Source organism: Pseudonaja textilis, chromosome 1, assembly GCF_049901715.1.
Source record: "Pseudonaja textilis isolate UNSWEBS1 chromosome 1, rPseTex1.2, whole genome shotgun sequence".
Lineage (NCBI taxonomy): Eukaryota > Metazoa > Chordata > Lepidosauria > Squamata > Elapidae > Pseudonaja > Pseudonaja textilis.
The window spans coordinates 9,112,204-9,134,726 of NC_141990.1; the positions used below are offsets into that span (position 1 = coordinate 9,112,204).

Here is a 22,523-nt window from a genome sequence, read left to right on the forward strand (position 1 = left end):
AGAGGTATTTCCCGCCTGTATTTCAAATCTTGTTTCCAAGGCTGTCCCTTCCGCTTATTTGATCTTTACCTTAGATAATTTTTAGAGAGTTTCTAATGGAATTTTTGTCTCAAGACAAAACAATAGAAAAATTCTAGGCTTAGGTATTTATATCTATCTTACACACACACACACATATATATATTCCATATATCTATCTTCCATATATAAACTCTGCAGAACCACTTTAAATTTTAGTCTAAAATGATTTCAGTGTTAATTCTACAAAACTATACTTTGCCCCCAAGTTCTTCGTCTTTTCCTTACAAAAACTCTTTTGCTCCCGTCCAATAAAATGAAAATAAGAACAAAGCAAAGAAATAATCATAACAGTATGATCCTTTTCTAGCGCTGCTGCATTCTTAATTTTATTATTTAGCCTCCTCCAGGTGTTATCATTTCGGAACATGAAAAGGCTCACGTTCTCTCTTAGGGGACAGTTGCAATCCCTAAACTCCTCGCCAGTAAATACTTAAAAGGATTGCGCTGCTCCCGAGAGACAAAAAAAACCACCCTGATTTCGTTTTGCTGGGATTATTTTAATCAGTTAAAAAGAAATTTATCTCCGCGCTATGTACTTTTCTTTTTTCTTTTTTAAACTGGCGCTTGTCCTTGATTGTGGGTGTGCGAGTGAGAGAGAGAGAGAGATAAAAATCGATTGAAACTCTCACGTGGCTCGGTCATCCTTTCCCCCAGCACAACGACAAGGAGACAAGCGGACAAAGTTGTGTAAACGAATTGTGTACATTTGTATTACACATGCACGCAAACACAGCGAGTCATTCATTCTTTGAAGGGAAAGGCGCAAAGCAAAGGTGTGGGCGGGGGGGAGAGAGAAAACGTTTGGAATCAAAACCTGAACGGCTGTTCGGTTTAAAAATAATAATTTTTAAAAACAAAAGCCACCCGCGGTATTATTTTGCGAGGGGTACAGAGAAGGGCGGCGAAAGCGCACTTTTGCAAATGAGGCCGTGCATTCAGTGGCCGGAACATTCTATCCAGTGTGGCCGGAACGTTCCATTCCTTTTATCCCAACGTTCTATTCCGAACGTTCCACTCTGAACGTTCCGTTCCCCCTTTCGGACAACCTCCCATCACTTTCTCCCGAACCCCGCGCCCTTGCGGGGGAGGCGCACACTGGCTCTACCGCGCTACCTTCTCCCGCAGCCCCCCCAATCTCCTCCCTTACCTGATCATCCTCTCCACTTCGGCCCTCTGCTCCACCGCCTCCTCGGTGTTGAGCGCCTGCAACTCCCGCAGGATCTGCGGGGTGTCAAAATCATCCCCGTCGTCCGACCCCTCGTCCCCCGACAGCCTGCCTTTGCTGTGCCCGTTGGTCAGGGTGTGGAAGATGGGCTTGCTGTCCGCCTCCGTCCCGCCGTCGCCGCCGCCTCCGTTGGGCGACAGCTGCAAGTTTTCCAGTTTTACCCCGTAGCCGCCGCCGCCGCCGCCGCCGCCACCTCCGGCCGCCGGAGCGTTGGTGCTGCTTGCGCCGGTGCTGGTCGAAGGCATCAGTTCCTCCAGCGCTTGAATCAAGACCTCTTTGGTGACTCCGGAGGCGAGCAGAGCGTTGAGGAGCTCGTGTTGCAAAGCGCTGAGTTTGGACACCATTTTAAGCCCAGAAGGAAGGGAAGGAGGGAAGGAGGGAAAGGTAAAAAAAAAGAGAGACAAACAGACAGGACAGGACAGTGAGAGACAGAGAGAGAGAGACAGACAAACACACACACACACACAGGGGCAGAAAAAGAAAAGGGGGGAGGGGGAGGATAGGGAAAGGGAAAGGGGGAAGGAAAGCCCCTCACACACACCAAAAAACCCCCCCCACAGCCTCCCTCCCCCAAAGCCCCGCGATCCGGCTTGCAACGGGAAGTCCCCGAGAGCTCTCGCGGCTGACACCTGTTTCTTGCGGCGGATTCTGCGGTGCAAATGCAACGGCGGGGCCTCCCTACTTACTACTACTACTCCCTCTTGATGCTCTCCATTAGGCCATATAAGAGATGCAAATGAAGTGGGCAGGATGCAAAGGACGGGCGTGGGGGGAGAGATTGAGAGAGAGAGAGAGAGAGAGAGAGAAGGGGACGGGACGGGAAGACGCAGACGGCCCCGGGTTAGGAGGGCGGGAAATCCAGACACGCTTCCTTCGCCCGTCGGGATGAGGACTCGCCAACTCAGCCTTTAGGTCAGAAGGGAAGCGTGGGGGGCGGTTTGTCTCTACAGATGGCCGGGGTCCCCCCACCGTCCCTACTCCTTCCTTCTCCGCTGCACTTTGAACCTGGGTTTAGGCAGCCGATTTGGGGATTGTGGGGGGGAAGGGGAGGCTTTAGGCAGGGCTGGGCGTCTCGCCTGTTCGCCGAACTTTGGGTGTCCCTGGCCGGAGAGGAAGGGAAGGGGCGGTGAAGCCAGAAACCCATAATAAGGAGGACATTAAGCCGGTTTTTAAAATTGCCCTCCTTTCTTCAGTTGCAAAGATTTCGGATTTTTCCTTCTCTCTCCCCCCGCCCCCAAATAAAACGAAGTCGAACCACCATGCAAGAAAAATCAACTTCGATTATTATCTATTAGTAGTAGTAGTAATAGTATATTTGTATTATTATTATTATTATTATTATTATTATTATTATTATTATTATTATTATTATTATTATTATTATTACTACTAGTAGTACTATAGTATAATATATTATACTGTAATAATCATATAATAACAATTTATTATTATCCATTTTTTCTTGATTAAACCCGACGTCGGTTTGCAAGCCGAGAGTTTCGGAAACGGGTTTAGCGGGGAGAGAACTGGTTAATTTCACTTTCTGCGTTTATTCCTATCTGCCTCGCTCGTTTCGCTCGCTCCCTTCCCATTTCTTTCCTTCTCTTCCCAGGGTTTTTAGCCGCCTTGGATAAAATGGGAGATGGCTCTTTTTCGGTTGATTTATTTTTAATGTGCTCTCTTTTCAGTTTCCTGGTTTCGTTCTCCGGGAGAGGGGCGGGGAAGACTTTAATTCGATAAGATCAGAATCGAATATACTGGTCTGATATATATATATATATATGTGTATATATATATACACACACACACACACACACATACCTTCCTTACAGGCGGAAACTTTGAACTCGGATGAATCATAGAAAGCATGACTGCAAAAGTCCCAGATTTTATTTACTGGATCATTGCACCGGTCAACCTTTTCTCCTTATCCAGGCTGATATTTTTTTTTAACCCCCTTTTCTTTTAAAAATTAAAGAATGAATCTGGGGGTACCACTCAAAAATTAAAATTATTCCGTTCCCATTTTTCTTTAACACTTTTTATTGGGAGGTAGAAAAATATTTTTTCCGTTTAGAAAAATAAAAATCTCAAGTTTAGCCGATTTTAATATTCATCTTCCGGGTTCCTTCTTTTTCACAAATATTTCTGGTCACCGTCTGTCTGCATGGTGAAAATAAATGGTGGGATTGGAAATCAGAGGTGAATAGTTTCTGGAGTCGTTTTGGAGTAAATGTGAACAAGATGAAACGAGGTTAAAAAAAAAAAATCCTGCGTGGGTTTACCTGAGAATTGGTCCCATTGTATGTGGCGGAACTGAATGTTAGCTTTGTAGGCTCAATTTTTCTCCTATTGAAATCAGCGACACAGTGAAACTCCGTGTGTGTTTGTTCCAAAGCAGTTGATTTCAGTAGGTTCTGTTGAAATTCAAGGTGTGTGTCTGTATATATACGCATTACGCTTAAAATAGTTCAGCTCTGATTGGACCATACATTTTAATTTGGGATTTCTTTGCTCTGAATGTGTGGCATGAAAAACTTGGTTATTATTAAGTTGTTGTTGTCATTGACAATTATTTTTGTTCACTTTTAGCTGCTTATCTAGAAAACAAGGATAAATCAAAAGCTCAGCCTTCCATATGGCCACGGATGGCAGGGTCATGCCAGGGGTGAAGAGGCGATGGGCGTGCCTAACAGGTTCGCCGCAACATGTGAACGGCTGCCAAGCTACTTTTAAAGGTTGTGTACTGACTTTACGTTCATCTTGGAAGCCACTCGGAAAAAATACTTCCTTGAAAGCAAATTGAGCTGCAGGACTAGGAAATCAAATGCTACATGCTGAGCAGCAATCTTTTAAACTGATGAATGTAATATATGGGAATACATATATAGGTATAATATGCAACGTACAACAGGGCTCGCCAACCTTGGTGACTTTACGACTTGTGGACTTCAACTCCCAGAATTCCTCAGCCAGCTCGGAGGAACATATAATATATAACATATTATGTTATTTATATAAGGTAGGTAGGTAGGTAGGTAGATAGATAGATAGATAGATAGATAGATAGATAGATAGATAGATAGATAGATATAAATTAGAGAGATAGAGATGGAGAATATATATTTCAATTCCTCAGCCAGCTAGGAAGAACATATAATATGTAACAAATTATGTTATTTATATTAGAGACAGACAGACAGACAGACAGACAGAGAGAGAGAGAGAGAGAGAGATGTAGCTAGATAGATATAGATTAGAGAGATAGAGAATATATATTTGAATTCCTCAGCCAGCTCAGAGGAACATATAATATGTAACATATTATGTTATTTATAGTATTAGATAGATAGATAGATAGATAGATAGATAGATAGATAGATAGATAGATAGATAGATAGGTAGGTAGATAGATAGATAGATAGATAGATAGATAGATAGATAGATAGATAGATCGATCAGTGGGTGGTTAGGTGGGTAGGTGGGTGGGTAGGTAGGTAGGTAGGTAGGTAGGTAGATAGATAGATAGATAGATAGATAGATAGATAGATAGATAGATAGATAGATAGATAGATCGATCGATCAGTGGGTGGTTAGGTGGGTAGGTAGACAGATAGACCGTCTTTCTTAATATAAGGGCTTGAATTCCAGCTACAGCAAGACGCTATTCTAGCTCACCCATCTGGGATGTTCTTTTCTCAAGATGAGAGGCCACCCCTAAATTCAAGAATCGGCTTTCATGTTCTCCACCAGTTGTAACTTTGCCTTCTTAGCAGCAGGGCTCTTCCTTGCCTTTGCCTTTACGTGGTTGAAACTAAACTAAAGTTGGAGCATGAATAGATACTATTTCCCAACGAAAGGCGGTAAATGGCAAAGGAAGCCAGGGGTGGCATGGCTTTTTATCTGAGCAATGTGCATCTCTTGAGGCTGTTGGCTTTTTTAAACTATTAGCTAGCCCTGGGGACCAGTACCTGGTTGAGAAACCCAGTGGCCCAATTGTTCCTTTACAGCAAGGTTGGAGCTAACCTTCTCCTAAAAGTGTCTTTGTTTCTGCACATTTTAAATCCATTATTCTCAGGGGTGACTGAATGGCCCAAGGGGGAGGGGGTTATCCACAAAGGGGTGGGGTTGGCTCCTCGGACTTTCACAGCTGAGCCATGGGGTCCTCACCCTCAGGTTTTGCTTAGTTTGTCACACGTTGGTGCCCTTTGCTACTCTTTCTCTTGGTTTATTAAATGTGTTTGAATAATAATGGAGATGCTGTGATTTCTTTTCCCAATAAGGATCCTGACATTTGGGGGGAAGGGGGAAAGTACCAGGCTAAAAAGCCATGAGTTCACCTCACAAGGTTGTTGTTATAGGGAAAATAGGAGGAAGGTCATGAGTTTAAATCCCACCTTAGCTATGAAAGTCACCTGGGTGACTTTGGGCCAGTCACCAGGAGGAGATGGAGAGTTCAAGTCCTGCCTTAGACATGGAAGCCAATTGGATGGCTTTGGGCCAATCACTCTCTCTCTCTCTCTCTCTCTCTGCCCAACCCACCTCACAGGGTTGCTGTCGTTGTGAGGAAAAATTGGAGGAGGAAGTTGCATTGGATGTTTGCCACTTCGGGTTATTTGTAAAAATAATAAAGGTGGGAAACTAACTAGCTAAATTAAATAAAATTAAATAAATAAATGAATGAATAGGCAATCTATATTTATTCTCAATAAATCTAATGGGCGACTCCACGAATTCACCAAGAGGAGAATTCAAGCTTACAAACATTTACAGTTGACAAGGCATCAGATACTAATGGAGAAATCCAAAGAAAAATATTTATTACCTAAATATAAGACATTGTTTTAAAACAGAATGACAGGGAGCAAAGATGTACCGACTGAATATCTCTTTCAGTATTAAAGCCCCTGTGTATTTTCTATACATAAAAAGCATGAGGGTTTTTTCCCTCGCTTTTGCGTGGTTTTTGTAATCCCGGTGGAATGTTTGTGCATTTTTATTGCAATCAGGTGCACTAATTGAGGGAATAAATGTTTTTCACCTCAGTGGTTGGGTTCACACAATCTGTTAAGCTAGGTTAAACTAAGGCCTGCTTGTTTGTAGTTTAGTCATTGCCGTCACCTGTTATGGGCATCCCGCCCTCACGCTGACCTATAATACAGTTTGTCGCTGTGTTTGGTAAACTTAGGTTTAACGATAAATGTGTTGTGTGAACTCCCAGCCAGGAGATCTCATGCTTCTGAAACACCTTGGATCAATTTATTTGAAAAAATTAAAATCTGAGTAAGAAAGACACAGCTATTCAAAACTTCAATAGTCACTCAGCTCTTACTGAGATCCTGAGAGGCAGTCTTCAAGATATTATAGGTAATCCTTGACTTACAACCACAGTTGAGCCTGAAATTTCTGTTGCAAGCTGAGACATTTGATAAGTGAATTTTGCCCCGTTTTATGACCTTTCTTGCCATAGTTGTTAAGGGAATCGTGCAGAGGTGGTATTCAGCAGGTTCTAGCCAGTTGTGGAGAACCAGTAGCAGACATTTTGAGTAGTTCGGAGAACCAGCAAATACCACCTCTGACTGGCCCCGCCCCCATCTATTCTCTGCCTCCCGAGTCCCAGCTGATTGGCTGGGTCATCTTTAGTTGCCCTGCACAGGAGAAGGGAGCTGGAAAGCAGGTTAGTGCGGGGGGGGAATGGGGATTTTGCAGTATATCCTTCCCCTGGAGTGGGGTGAGAATGGAGATTTTGCAGTACCCTTCCCCTGCCACGCCCACCAAGCCATGCCCACCAAGCCATGCAATGCCTACCAGGCCACGCCATGCCCACCAAGCCACACCCACAGTACTGGTAGTAACAATTTTTGAATCCGACCACTGGAATCATGGTAGTTATAAAGTTAGGAACACAGTCGCAAAAGTTGATCACATGATCCCAGGACAGGGGATGCTCCAATGATCGTAAGTGTGAAAAACAGTCCTAAGTCACTTTTTCTAGTGCCATTGTAACTTCGGTCACTAAACGAACGGTTGTTATGTCGAGAACTACCTGTATATTCTCTAGGTGAGTAAGGAAGAGACAGCTGCAAATTTAATTTCATCGAGATAAAGCAGAAGTCTTGTTGATGAATAAGAAAATGTATTTGGGGCAGGGATTCAGCCCACATGAGAGATCGGACTAAAAGAGCAAGTCTGTACTTTATAAGCATAAGGTGTCCTTGAATTACAGACATTCATTTAGTGCCCATTCAAGTCTGTCATAGCACTGAAAGAAGTGACTTACGACCAGTCCTTGCACTTACGACCGTCATGGCATTCCCATGGTCATGTGATCAAAATGTGGATATTTCTTAAACCAGCAGGTATTTATGAAGGTTGCAGTGTCCCGGGGTTACAGGTAGTCCTCGACTTACAACGGTTCATTTAGCGGCCATTTGAAGTTACAATGTCATTGGAAAAAAAAGACTTATGATGATTTTTCACACTTACAACTATTGCCGCATCCCCGTGGTCACATGATCCAAATTCAGATGCTTAGCAACTGACTCATATTTATGACGGTTGCTGTGTCCCAGAATCGTGTGATCCCCTTTTGCGACCTTCTGATCAGCAAAGTCAACAGGCGAATCCAGATTCACTTAACGACCATGTGACTAATTTAACAAGTGCAGGAATTCGCTTAACTGTGGCAAGAAAGGTCGTAAAACCGGGCAAGGTTCACTGAAGAAACGTCTCGCTTAGCGGCCTAAAGTTTGGGCTCAGTTGTGGTCGTAAGTCAAGGACTCCCTGTATCTGGTCGCCATCTGCCCCCTTCCCCATGTTCTGGTGACAAGCAAAATTAATTGGGGGATGGGAGCCCAATTAATGACCGCATGATTCACTTAACAACTAGAGTCATTTGCTTAACCACTGTGCCACAAAAGGTCATAAAAACGGTCATGACTAGTTTAACAATGGCTTTGATTAACAACGGAAATTCCAGTCCTAATTGTGCTAGTCATAAGTCAAGGGCTACCTTTACTCTCTGATCATCAGCTCCTGCAGTGAAGTTTAAGAATTCGTTGCAGAATTGCAATTAAGAGCAGCAATGGCAGCCATTCCCGGAACTGGTCATATTTAAAGATTATTTTTTACTACTTGATCACATCCCAGTTTGATTGTATCTGGAGCTATCCTGCAAACTACTCCAAAATTTTCAACTGGAAAAGAGTCAGGATTAAGGATAAGGTACAAAGAATGCTGGATTCTTCTAACCATATTTCTACCTGGGCACAGTCTCTGAATGGATTGTGTTAACCTTTAAAGCCCCAAATAACTTACGGCTTGATTAGAGTTGCGTTTCATAACCTTGGCAGGTGGAAGATGTGTGGACTTCAACTCCCAGAATTCCCCAGCCACAACTGGACTGCGACTGCAGAAAAGCGTGTTCTCTTCTCTCCCCAACACCTGCAGTTCCCAGAGACATTTTGAAAAAGAAAGATCAAAGCCACATACTTAGCTTTTTATTAAAATGACACTTAATTTTGGAAAGGGGATTCAATTTGCCAGTTCTAGAATTGAAAAATGATTTTTTTCCTTCCCTCCCTCCTTCCTTCCTTCCTTCCTTCCTTCCTTTCTTCCTTTCTCCTTTCCTCTCTCCCTCCCTCCCTTTTTCATTTTCTTTTCTTACTTCCATCCTGCCCTCCTTCTTCATTCCTATCTCCTTCCTTCCTTCCCTTTTTCTTTCTTTTTCTTCTTTCTGTCTCTCCCTTTTTTCTTTTTTCCCACTTTTCTTTTTCCTTCTCTTTCCTTCCTTCTTTCCTTCCCCTAGTTTCCTTTTTTCCTTCTTTCCTTCCTGCCTTCTTTCTTCATTCCCATCTCCTTCCCTCCTTCTCTCCCTCCCTCCCTCCCTCCCTCCCTTCCCAGAGATCCCTGCAAAGTTTCAAAGCCATCAATGAATTTCTGCTGGCTTCAGGTATGTTTACTCACCTAGTGTAAAAGGGGGAAAACATTATGTGGGCACAGCTATTTCAAGGCCAACTCAATAGAGCAAAGAATCTAAATGGGATTGTTTAAATGCTTTCCAGTCTTAATTTCAGCTTTATCTGAAGGCAGGGACCAGGGTAGGAACTGGTGGAAAGAAAGGAAGCCATCAAACACAGCAGGAACTGGCCATGAATCTTGAAACTGCAAGTCTGTTTTCTCCCAGAAAGCAAGTTTTTAACTCCACAGAATGAACAGTCACCGTTTCAAGGCAGAATGACATGGAAAGCAAATTCAAAAAGGATTGTTTGAAAAGGATGCTGTTGTGGTTTGTGGTCACCACAATTTTAGAAACGTGCTGAGACTCTAGGTCAGGGGTATCAAACTCAAGGCCCACGAGACAAATCTGGCCCACAGGGTGTTTAAATCTGGCCCATGAGGCTGGCTGGAAATCCAGTTTGACACCCCTGCTCTAGGGGGTCTAGGAAGAGTGCAGAGAAGAGCAACGAAGATGATGAAGGGACTGGAGAATAAACCATATGAAGAACAGTTGCGGGAACCAGGTATGTGTAGTCTAATGAAGAGAAGGATTAGGAGTGACATCACGGGTGGGATTCTACTGGTTTTGACCGGTTCTATAGAAGCGGTTGTTAGGATTCTGCGCAGTTCGGAGAACCAGCAAATCGTGCCCCTGGCTGGCGCCTCCCCTCTCTTCCCGCCCCTCCCCGCCCAGTCAGTCCTTATCGCGCATGCGTGACATCACTGACTGTGTTCTCCCCCCCCCCAGTCACTCCTTAAGGTATTTTTTTTTCCATCCTGACAATCAGCTGTTCCGATGATCAGCTGTGCCGGGATCCCCATTGCTGTCTTACGGCTTCGCCCAGGAAGCTTCCCCGAGGGCCAGGAGATAAAAAAATTGGGGGGGGGGGAGGTGTTTGCTGCAAAACAAAGCCACGCCCACCCAGTCACATGGCCACACACACCTAGCCACGCCTACAGAACCGGTGATTAAAAAATTTGAATCCCACCCCTGAGTGACATGAAGGATTAGAGGGGTCCAATACTTGAGGGCAGGGGTAGGATTCTACCAGTTTGCACCTATTCGGTAGAACCAGTTGTTAGCATTCTAAGCAGTTTGGAGAACCGGTTGTTAGAAGAAATTACTGGCCTAATCCTGTAAGGAAGGCAGGAAGGAAACATTCTGGTGTTACTTACAAGAAACTGCCTCTCCGTTAACCCTTATTACATTCTTGGCAGGACTAGACTTCCTGCCTCTGGAACTTCTCTGGAGTTTTTTTCCCCTCCTTTGCTGGTTCTTTGCTTGTGTGGAGTGACCATTCAAAGTTACAATGGCACTGAAAAAAGTGACTTATGACCATTTTTCACACTTACGACTGTTGCAGCATCCCCACAGTCATGAGAGGCCAGGCGAGGTGATGCGTGCCTCAATGTGAGTGATATTGAGTTGGCCGCACCCAGCCAATAACATGCCCACCAAGCCATGTCCACCCAGTCACATGACCACCAAGCCACACCCACCACCTAAGCCACGCCCACAGAACCGGTTGTTAAACATTTGAATCCCACCCCTGCTTGAGGGCTGCCACAAAGAAGAGGTGGGATCAACCTATTCTCCATTAGAAGACCGTCAAGGTCCGTTCCAACCCTGCTATTCTATGTTCTATGATTAAAGAAACTTTCCTGTCAATGTGACATGGGGGGAAGCATTCAATTGAAAGAATATCAAGCGGGGAAAAGAAAAAGAAAAGCACTTCAGAATCCTTTGGCAAGTTCTGCAGATCACACATGGGGTCAATAAATTCTCTATTCAGCTCAGGCTTGAAAGATGTCTACCGTTCCATCAGACAGAGTTATAATTCATAAAATCTTGGTATGTGCAGAGATGGATAGACTCATTATGAAATTAAGTGACAAAGAAGACTCAGAATATTACTCAATTTGGAACATTTGGTATCAATGGGTAAAGTAAAACATGATAAATATAGGTCAAAAGAGGAAATAAAATTGGCATATTGGTATACAGGTAGGATCAATGAGAAGCCATTGAAACTGAGAAATTGCCAGAGAATTGAGATTTATATAAATATTCATATTTAATTTACAATATTTATGAAGTTATATTGCATAGCTAAAATGTATACCTTATCTCCTCTTATGGCTATGGAATATAGAGCACAGTACATAGACTATAATTATATAGCTTTATCTCTGATCTTTTTTAGATTATATATATATGTACTTAGTGTTAATATGATATACTTTTTCTTCTTTGAATCATCAACCTATATATATGAATTACTTTTTTATTAATATTATTAAGGCACTGTGAATTAGTATTACTAATACTATGAACAACTGTCAAACATTAATTGTATGTACTGTATGATTGTACTGTCAAGAAAACGATGTTGAAAGGTATTGACACATCTTCTATTATAGAACTTTTTATAAACTTTTTAATATTTTGAATTTCAATAAAGAATTTTTTTAAAAATGTAAAAAATAAAAATAAATTCTTTATTCAGGAAGCTTCCGCAAAAGTGAGGCAATACATATTTATATTTATAGTGATACACTCGTTGGACAGATCAGGCCAGGATCTGGAAACAATGAAGATTTCCTAACATATTTTTGATTTATCAACCCACAAGCACATTTTGAGAGAAGCTTGAATTGCGTTCAATGGGCAGCATTCGGAGTTGGCTTTCCTTAACACCCACCCAGATTGCTCTTTTTTTAAGGCAGGCAAATTCACACGTGACTTGGCCCTTGTAAAGAAACTGTTGGAATCGGCAACGAAATGTTGAAGCACAAAATGCTTCTCTGCAAGGAATTAACTAGGCCTTCTTTCAGAATATTTTTCCCTGACCTGTTCTCACAGAATTTCCCATCATTTCTATTTTCCAGACTGGTGTTTCTTTTTTAACCTTGGCCACTTTAAGTTGCGTGGATTTTAACTCCCAGAATTCCCCAGCCAGCTTGGCTGGCTAGGGAATTCTGGGAATTGAAGTCCACACAACTTAAAGTGGCCACGGTTAAAAAACACCAGCACAGACCAACATTCCATGTTTATTAATTTGATTACAGGGTAAGAGGAGAGCTGTTAACCTACAGTACTAAAAAAAATCAACGTCAGCTTGCATTTTTGCACAACTAACCAATTCTAGTCAAAGGTAGATGTTTCATAACAGATATCCTGTTAGCAGAGTTCTTCTGATATTTGTTTACTTGACGGCTTAGGGTTCCCCCAAACTGTCTGCAAATGTTGAGCTCCATGTCTACTTCCTTGCTGGTATCTTCTTCTTCTACATGGGCTGTTTACATTAGGGCTACTTAAGGATCCAGCTCCGAAAATGAATTTCCCATTAATAAACCACATTCCAAATAGGTGTGCATGTAAACACCGGGTCTACTAGTTAAGCCATCAGGTAGAAACCAGGAGATGGTGAGTTCTAGTGGTGCCTTAGGCATGAAAGCTGATTGGGTAACTGTGGGCCAATCATTAGGAGACTGAGAGTTCTAGTCCTGCTTTGGCATGAAAGCTAGCTGGGTGACTTTGGGCCAGTCTTTCAACCCACCTCACAGGGTTGTTGTTATAGGGAAACTAGGAGGAAGGAGTATTAGGTATATTTGCAGCCTTCAGTTGCTAAAAATATAATAAATGCAGGATAAAAATCAGATAGAGAGAGAGGGAGGGAGAGTGGGGGGAATCTCCTTTACCCAAGTCTTGATTTCGGGTGATTTCACAGAGATGTCTGCATTGCTTTCTGGGCAAAAGAATAAATCTATCTTTGGCCATTCCCTTTGCCATGATGGGCTTTCAACTTCCCAGTCTAGCCCAAAACTTAATCTCCCTGGAGCCTTTGAATGCCTACTCTTGTCTAGCGAGATATTCCAACAGATGGGAAGTCACAAAAAAAACAAACAAACCATGGTGACTCAGCCACAGCTCTGAATTCCTTCACCCTGTCACATGCATCTGTTTATCAAATTTAAGAGCAACGTAAGTTAAGAAGGCTAGGAGCCAGGAGACCGGAATTCTAGTCTCCATTTTAGGCATGAAAGCCAGCTGGGTGACTTTGGGCTAAACACCAGGAGACTGAGAGTTCTAGTCCCACCTTAGCAGAGGTGGTATTCAGCAGGTTCTGACCAGAACTGGTAGCGGAAATTTTGAGTAGTTCGGAGAACCAGCAAGTACCACTTCGGACTGGAGATTTTACAGTATCCTTCCCCTGCCACGCCCACCAAGCCACGCCCACAGAACCGGTAATAAAAGAATTTGAATCCCACCACTGCACCTTAGGCCTGAAAGCCAGCTGGGTGACCTTGGGCCAGTCCCTCTGTCCCAACCCAATTCACCTCATAGAGTTGCTGGTATGAGGAACATAGGAGAAGGAAGGAAGTATTAGGTATGTTCACCACAATGGTGGGATTCAAATTTTTTTTTACTACCGGTTTTGTGGGCGTGGCTTGGTGGGCGTGGCAGGAGAAGGATACTGTAAAATCTCCAGCCAGAGGTGATATTTGCCGGTTCTCTGAACTACTCAAAATTTCCGCCACCGGTTCTCCAGAACTGATCAGAACCTGCTGAATAACCACCTCTGGTTCACCACCTCCGGTTATATATAAAACCAATAAAGGCAGGATATAAATCAATAGAAAATCTATGTGTGTTGTTGCTAGGAATTGAACACAATTTGATGCCAATCACTTGAAGAGACTATATTTTTACATCCACATATTTAGATACATATTTTAGATTCGTATAGATATATCCAGCTGAAATGCTAAAACATGGAATTTAGTGAACATGCTGGAACATTTTCTGCTTCTGAAGAAAAAAACAGAAAACAGAATAACAGAGATGGAAGGGATCTTGGAGGTCTTCTAGTCCAACCCCCTGCTCAGGAAGGAAATGCTATATCATTCTGAGCAAATGGCTGTCCAACCTCTTCTTAAAAACCTCCAGTGATGAAGCACCCACAACTTCTGGAGGCAAATTGTTCCACTGATTAATTGTTCTCACTGTCAGGAAATTTCTCCTTAGTTCTAGGTTGTTTCTTTCCTTGATTAGTTTCCATCCTTTGTTTCTTGTCCTGCCTTCAGATGCTTTAGATAATAAGTTGACCTTCTCTTTTCTGTGACAGCCCCTCAAATATTGGAACAGTGCTATCATGTCACCCTTAGTCCTTCTTTTCATTAAACTAGACATATTCAGTTCCTGCAACTGTTCTTCATATATTTTAGCCTCCAGTCCCCGATCATCTTTGTTATTCTTCTCTGTATTCTTTCCAGAACCTCAATATCTTTTTAATTAGGTAGTAATCAAAACTGAGTCCAGTATTCCAGGTGTGGGCTTACTAAGGTTATATAGAGAAAAAAACTTTATTATTTTATTGCTGTATGGAATGTGTTTGTGTATCCTCCAATCTGCCAACCAACTTTGGACCACACCAGCAGGCATAATCAATCTGTTATCCATTCAAGTGCCATAGGGACTTCCCATTGTTTCTCCTCCGACAAAGACTTCTGTGGAATGTGAAAGCTTGCAGAATAGAGAATAATCAGGGTGAGAAATGTACCTTGATCAGCTTCTGGGGAGGAAAACACACATTCCAATTCACAAGAGCGCCAGTGTTTCCCCTTTCCTTTGTTTATCGGTGGATCTTCAAATCTCCTTTTCTTTGTAGCTTCATCTTCCTGAGGATTTCATCTCTACTGTCAACATGGAGATTACAAGATCCTAAGAGTGCAAGACTCTGGTTGGTTGGTTGGTTGCTTGCTTGCTTACTTCTCAACTGCCCGATGTACTTTATAATCTAATGCAGAGTTATGGCTATTATTTGATAATATGAAATGTCCAAAAATTATATGCATCTGGTAGATTTCAATTCCTGTAACTTTGGGATCTAGAGATGATAGAAGAATGATGCAGTAAATGGAGCCTCCGTTTTTAGGAGCAATTTATCTGAAGCATCAGCAGAGGAAAATGGTAAAAATTGGAGTAACTGAGGAGCTACATCAGTGCTTCTCAAATTTGGCCACTTTAAAACATGTAGACTTCTGGGACTTGAAGTCCACATGTCTTAAAGTGACCAAATTTGAGAAATACTGAGAACTATCATTATGATTCCATAGAAAATAACCAAAAGGTGTATTTCTTAAACTAGAAACAGCCACCAAAAATGACAAATGAACGTTAACAATAAGCAACCTTCATACGCTGTACAAATGCAGCCCCTAAATCTTAATCTGATTTAGTTCAACAGCCTTACACGAACGCAGTAAAAGCTTATGAAATAGCTATCAGCCACCTAGTAAAATACAGCTAGTCGTTGAGTTATGGCCACAACTGAGCTCAAAATTTCCGTTGCTGTGTGAGACTTTTGTTAAATGAGTTTTGCCCCATTTTACGACCATTCTTGGCATAGTTGTTAAGGGAATTGCTGCAGTTGTTAAGTTAGTAACATATTTGCATTAAGTTGCATTAACAGAGGGATACTACTGAGATCAAGTGGGGTACTAATACCACTCTATAAAGCACCTTAAGTAAGACCACACCTAGAGTACTGCATCCAGTTTTGGTCACCACACTATAAAAAAATGTTGAGAAGAGAAAAAGTGAAGAGAAGAGCAACCAGGATGATTCGGGGACTGGAGACTAAAACATCTGAAGAACGGTTACAGGAACTGGGCATGGCTAGTCTAGTGAAGAGAAGGACCAGGGGAGACATAATAGCAGTCTTTCAATATTTGAGGGGCTGCCACAGAAGAGGAAGGGGTCAAGCTATTTTCCAAAGCACCTGGACAAGGAACAATGGATGGAAACTGAACAAAGAGAGATTTAACCTGGAAATAAGGAGAAACTTTCTGACAGTGAGAACAATCAACCCATGGAACAGAAGTTGCCCTCGGAAATTGTGGGAGCTTCATCACTTGGGACTTTCAAGAAGAGATTGGATTGCCATTTGTCAGAAATGGTGTAGGGTCTCCTGTTTAGGCGGGGGGTTGGTCTAGATGACCTACAAAGGTCCCTTCCAACTCTGATTATCTGTTATCTCTACTTGTTAAATGAATTTGGCTTCCCTGTTCACTTTGCTTGTCGGAAGGTCACAAAAGGGGATCTCATGAGCTCAGGACACTGCAATAGGAGTCAGTTGCCAAGCATCTGAATTTTGGTCACATGCCCATGGGCAGTGGTGGGATTCAAAAAATTTTCACTACCAGTTCTATTGATGTGGCCTGATGGGTCTGGCAGGGGAAGGATATTGAAAAATCTCCAGTCAGAGGTGGTATTTGCAAATTTCTGCTACCGGTTCTCCAGAACTGGTCAGAACCTGCTGAATACCTCCTCTGCCCATGGGTATACTGCAATGGTTGTAAGTGTGAAAAATGATCATAAGTAACTTTTTCAGTGCCATTGTAACTTTAAATGACTTGTTGTAAATCGAGGACTGCCTGTTATATCCAATGGACGTAGTCCAGCAAATCAAGATGCCTGCCAGGCTGATTAAATACAATCCTCCACATGTCATTGCAGTGTATCTTTGAATACTAGCAGAAGAATACACAAATGGGAAGAGCTTTAGAAAAACCTGCAAGAAGGGGCCTCTGCTTAATTTTTTTTTAAAAAAATATATAAATAAAATGAGACTGTATCGAATATTTTTTTTCCACGTTTGGAAGAGATTTGAAAATCAGCCAGTCCTTGCCAAGTGGCTAGAGTTGAGAGTTGAGAGAGAGAAAGGGAGGGAGGGAGAAAAATTAAGAGATAACCATACAATGGAGTCTCCAAATCATGTTGTTTCTCCACCAAATTATCAAATCAAAGCGGTGACAGAAAAAAGGAAAAAAGGCCTTTTTAATCAAGATCAACTGCAAGATTGGCTTTCTGTCTCCGGACTAAGTTGGAGAGGGGGTTAGAATATAGTCTCCCTGGGGTCAGCAAATATTGGTGCTTTAAAGCAAGGACCAATTCGTAGCAGAGGGGTGTTTACACAGGTCAGGAGTGGCTAAGATGGAGACAGGCCACCCCTCTTCCCCAACATGGTGCCCTCCAGACAGAGAAGGCCAGATAAGGAACAATGGATGGAAACTGATCAAGGAGAGATTCAATCTAGAAATAAGGAATTTTTTTTTCTGCCAGTGAGATCCATCAACCAATGGAACAAGTTGCCTTTAGGAAATTGTGGGAGCTTCATCACTGGAAGCTTTCAAGAAGAGACTGGACTGCCATTTGTCCGAAATGGTGTCTGATTTTCTGCTTGGGTGGGGGGAGGGTTGGACTAGATGACCTCCTAGGTCCCTTCCAACTCTGTTAATCTGTTGAAATCAACCCTCGTTCTTCCCCCACCCCCTCCAAAAACACAGATAGTCCTTGACTTACAATCTTTCATTGTGTGATTGTTCCAAGTTGTAACGGCAGTGAAAAAAGTAACTTACGACCGTTTTTTATGCTTCAGTCAGTTGTGGCATCCAAAGGGTCATGTGATCGAAATCCGGATGCTTGGCAACTGATTCGTATTTATGACGGTTGCAGTGTCCTGGGGTCCTGGGATCCCCTTTTGAGACCTTCTGACAAGCAAAGCCAAGGGGGAAGGGCTGATTCACTTAACAACCGTATGACTAACTTATCAACTGAAGGGTTTACTTAACACGGGAGGGAAGAAAGGTCGTAAAATGGGGCAAAACTCACTAAACAAGTGTCTCGCTTAACAACAGAAATGTTGGGCTTAGTTGTGTTGGTAAGTCGAGGACTACTTGTCTTCATTTAGTGACTGCTCAAAGTTACAACGGCACTGAAAAAAATGATTCGTGACCGTTTTTCCACACTTACGACCATTGCAGTCATGGGATCAAAATTCAGGCGCTTGGTAACTGGAACGTATTTTTGACTGTTGTCCTGTCCTGGGGTCGCGTGATCACCATTTCTAGCCTTCCCAACTGGCTTCCAAAAAGCAAAGTCAATGAGGGAAACAGATTTGCTTAACGAATACATGATTCATTTAACAACTTCATGGATTCGCTTAACACCATGGCAAAAAGGTCATAGAACGGAGGCAAAACTTAGTTTTATAACTGTCTGTGGTCATAAGTAAAGGATTTCCTCAACACCAGTGCCAGTCCAACACCACCTCACCATCACACCGTCTGCTTTTAAGAAAGATACAGCATAAATGCTCTTGTACTGCCTTAGGAGGAGGATAATTCTAAATTTTCTGTGTAACTTATAGCCTCTCACCTAGGAAAAAAACAAGATCTGAAGTAATGATTACAGCTTATGAAATGCTATCAAGTCTCCCTTGAGTCATGCTCAATTCCTGGAGGTTTCATGGCACATTCACGAACATTTCTTGGCAACAATATGGAAGTAGTTTTCCCTTGTCTTCTATTGGGATGTCACGTGTTTTGACTTTGCATCCTGAGATTTTCCTGATGGTCTCCTTTCCATTCCGGTTCTACCCCTGCATAGTTTTTGAAGCCAGATGTCCCAAAGGTGCTTTTTTCAAGAGGCAACTGGACTTTCTGGTGTTTTTCTTTGAAGATGTTTCGCTTCTCATCCAAGAAGCTTCTTCAGCTCTGACAGGATAGCGGGGAATGGAAGGATTTATATTCCTTGCGGACAGCTAGTTATCTGCATCCTTTTAGAGCAGGGGTGTCAAACTCACGGTGTCACAGCGGTGCCACAACTTTTCCCCCCTTCATGGCTAGTGCATGGCGCATCGGCCCATGGGCTGGGAGTTTGATGGCCCTGTTTTAGAGAGCTGTTGAGGTCACCTGGAGGTTTATTTGTGTCCTCAGGGTCACCTGAGTGGTGCAAATGGGTGTGGAACTGGTGAAAGGATTGTGTTGTAGTTGTAGACTGTGTTGAAAGCTCCAAAACTCACTTAACAGCTGTTTCAGATATAGATAGATAGATGATAGATAGATAGATAGATAGATAGATAGATAATAGATAGATAGATAGATAGATAGATAGATAGATGATAGATAGATAGATAGATAGATAGATAGATAGATAGATAGATAGATAGATGATAGATGATAGATGATAGATAGATAGATAGATAGATGATAGATAGATAGATAGATAGATAGATAGATAGATAGATAGATAGATAGATAGATAGATAGATAGATAGATGATAGATAGATGAGATAGATAGATAGATAGATGATAGATAGATAGATAGATAGATAGATAGATAGATAGATAGATAGATAGATAGAGATAGATAGATAGATAGAGAGATAGATGATAGATAGATAGGTAGGTAGGTAGACAGATAGATAGATGATAGATAGATAGATAGATAGATGATAGATAGATAGATAGATAGATAGATAGATAGAGATAGATAGATGGATAGATAGATAGATAGATAGATAGATAGATAGATAGATAGATAGATAGATAGAGATAGATGATAGATAGATAGATCGATGATAGATAGATAGATAGATAGATAGATAGATAGATAGATAGATAGATAGATAGATAGATAGATAGATAGATAGATAGATAGATAGATAGATAGATGATAGATAGACAGGTAGGTAGGTAGACAGATAGATAGATGATAGATAGATAGATAAATAGATAGATAGATAGATGAGAGAGAGAGAGAGAGAGAGAGATACAGGGGTGGATTGCTACTGGTTCGCACCAGTTCAGGCAAACCAGTTGTTAATTTTGTGGCCAGTTCGGCAAACCAGCAAATCCCAACTCTGGCTGGCCCTGCCCCGCCCCGCCCCTCTCAGGTGTCCCCAAGCAGCCCATTTTGGATTGCAGGAAAGTGCAGGGCCTGTGCAGAGGCACAGGGAGGGCGAAAAATGGCCCTTCTGGAAGTTCTGGAAGACCAGAAACGGACCTATTTCCAGTCTCCAGAGAGCCTCCGGAGCCCGGGGAGACCATTTAACCCTTCTGGAGACTCGAGCAAAGCCTCTGTTGCCCGGAGAGGGCAAAAATGGCTCCCCCGCAGCCCGTTTTTGCTCCCAAGGTGGTGCAGGAGCCGACTAGGCCACACCCACCATGGCCACGCACACCCAGCAACCGGGCAGAGAACCGATTGTTAAATTATTTGAAGCCCACCCCTTGAAATATAGATATAGATTCACCCACATGTATATATACATATACATATACATACGTATACACATACATATATACAAACACACATGCACAAACATATATACAGAGAGAGAGAATGAGAGAGAGAGAAATAAAGAAAGAAGACAATCTAATGTCTCCGCTGAACTCTTTCTGTGGAGAAAAGGCAGTCAAGTGTTGAGGGGAACATGTGAAAGGCAAGCAAAGAGCCCCTGGATTTGGCCTTTGAGCAAATTCCGTGGCGTTTCATTAGAATAATGTTCAGAATAATGTTCTGTCACACTTGGGGAACCTGGACCTTGGCCGCCATCCACACTCGGGGCAATGTGAAGCTCGTTAAGGGGATATTATTTTCTTGCTTTAGTTGCCATTCCCCTCTGCTAAGTTTCGGCGTAGCCCACCTGACCCCCTCCTCCCTCCCTCCCTCTCTCTCCCTCCCTCCCTCTCTCCCCCCCTCTCTTGCCCTCAATCAGCCAGCATGTCAGAAAGGACCGCTGGTGGGGGGGGGCGGCAAGTAGATGGCTTTCCCCTGCTCTCCTCAGCCTGATCACTGTCCTGCACGACCCATTAATTCTTCTCAGCCAAAGATCACGGCCATCCAGTTGGCCAAGCCAAACCAAGCCATTATTTCTCACAGGTTTTGAACTCTCTCGGTTTGGAAATGGGGTCATGGGAAGAGAGGAGCAGGGAGCCAATCTTTTAGTGGGTTTTTGCAAAACGAGGTGTTTTTTTTTTCTTCTTTTGGTAAGCAGGCCCTGGTTTATTCGGGGAAGGCCGCAAGAAAGCCAACGAGAATCATTGAAGTATTAGTACTGCTTTATAAAGCCTTAGTAAGACCACACTTAGAATACTGCATCCAGTTTTATCAATCAAAATCAATCAGAATACAGCTGGAAGGGACCTTGGATGTCTTCTAATCCAGCCCCCTTTTCCAGCAGGAGATCCTATACCATTCCAAACAAATGGCTGTCCAATCTCTTCTTAAAAGCCTCCAGTGACAAAGCACCCCACACCTTCTGGAGGCAAGTTATTCCACTGGTTAATTGTCCTCACTGTTTGGAAGTTTCTCCTTAATTCCAGGTTGCTTCTCTCCTTGCTTAGTTTCCATCTATTGTTTTTATGTCCTGCCCTCTGGTGCTCTGGAAAATAAATCGAGTCGACCCCTTTTCTTTGTGGCAGCCTCTCAAATACAACAACTGTTTCTTCATATGTTTTACCATATTATAAGAAAGATGTAGAGAGTCTGGAAAGAGTGCAGGGAAGAGCAAAAAAGATGACTAGGGGGCTGGAGGCTCATCGGTCTGGAACCCACATTACGTATCGGATATTAGCACAGTTGAGAAAGTCCAGAAATATTTCACAAGAAGAGTTCTCCACTCCTCTACTCGTTGTAGAATATCTTATGCCACCAGATTTGAAATTCTAGACCTAGAAAACCTTGAATTACACCGTCTTCGGTCTGATCTAAGTATGGTATATAAAACATACATTGCAATGACTACCTGTCAATGAATACTTCAGCTTCAACCATAACAACACAAGAGCACACAATAGATACAAACTCAAAGTTAACCGCACCAAACTTGATTGTAGGAAATACCACTTCAGCAACAGAGTGGTCAATGTCTGAAATACTCTGCCTGACTCTGTGGTTTCTTCCCCAAACCCCAAAAAGTTTAACCTTAGACTGTCTACTATTGACCTCACCCCTTTCCTAAGAGGTCTGTAGGGGGCGTGCATAAGCGCACCAACGTGCCTACCGTTCTTGTCTTATTGTTTCTTTTATTTTTCTTATATGTACCCATTTCATGTCATAACTATGTACATACTTATGCCTATTATCTTGTAAGCGATTGACAAATCAATCAATAATCAATCAATAAAAACATTTGAAGAACGGTTGCAGGAACTGGATATGGCCAGTCTAGAGAAAAGGACTAAGGGTGACATGATCGCAATCTTCCAATATTTGAGGGGCTGCCACAAAGAAGATGGAGTCAACTGGAATTGGGTACAGTAGTGTGATGCCTCACTTAATGACCATGCTGCTTAAAAAACATTTTTTTCCAGCTCCCAATTGTGATCGTGTCAAGCACTACCTGTAGTGTAGGAGGCAGTTCTCTATTT

General features: G+C 42.5%; 1 protein-coding gene and 1 long non-coding RNA gene across 3 annotated transcripts in view; one reads left to right on the top strand and one right to left on the bottom strand.

Annotated features, from left to right (window-relative positions):
• Positions 1-2,016, bottom strand: part of HNF1B (HNF1 homeobox B) — a 90,605-nt gene extending 88,589 nt beyond the window's left edge. Inside the window, exon 1 of one of the 2 annotated variants that reach the window (XM_026710264.2) lies at positions 1,229-2,016. In XM_026710264.2, the coding sequence (XP_026566049.1) occupies positions 1,229-1,650 (422 nt within the window). In that variant the 5' untranslated portion in view covers positions 1,651-2,016. The remainder of the gene's footprint in view (positions 1-1,228) is intronic. The other variant, XM_026710262.2, reaches the window with a different exon arrangement.
• Positions 2,017-2,188: 172 nt separating this feature from the next.
• The window catches only part of LOC148127498 (uncharacterized), a 31,474-nt gene continuing 11,139 nt past the window's right edge, over positions 2,189-22,523 (top strand). Inside the window, exons 1-2 of the long non-coding RNA XR_015740933.1 lie at positions 2,189-2,218; positions 14,977-15,048. This is a non-coding gene — a long non-coding RNA (uncharacterized LOC148127498). The remainder of the gene's footprint in view (positions 2,219-14,976; positions 15,049-22,523) is intronic.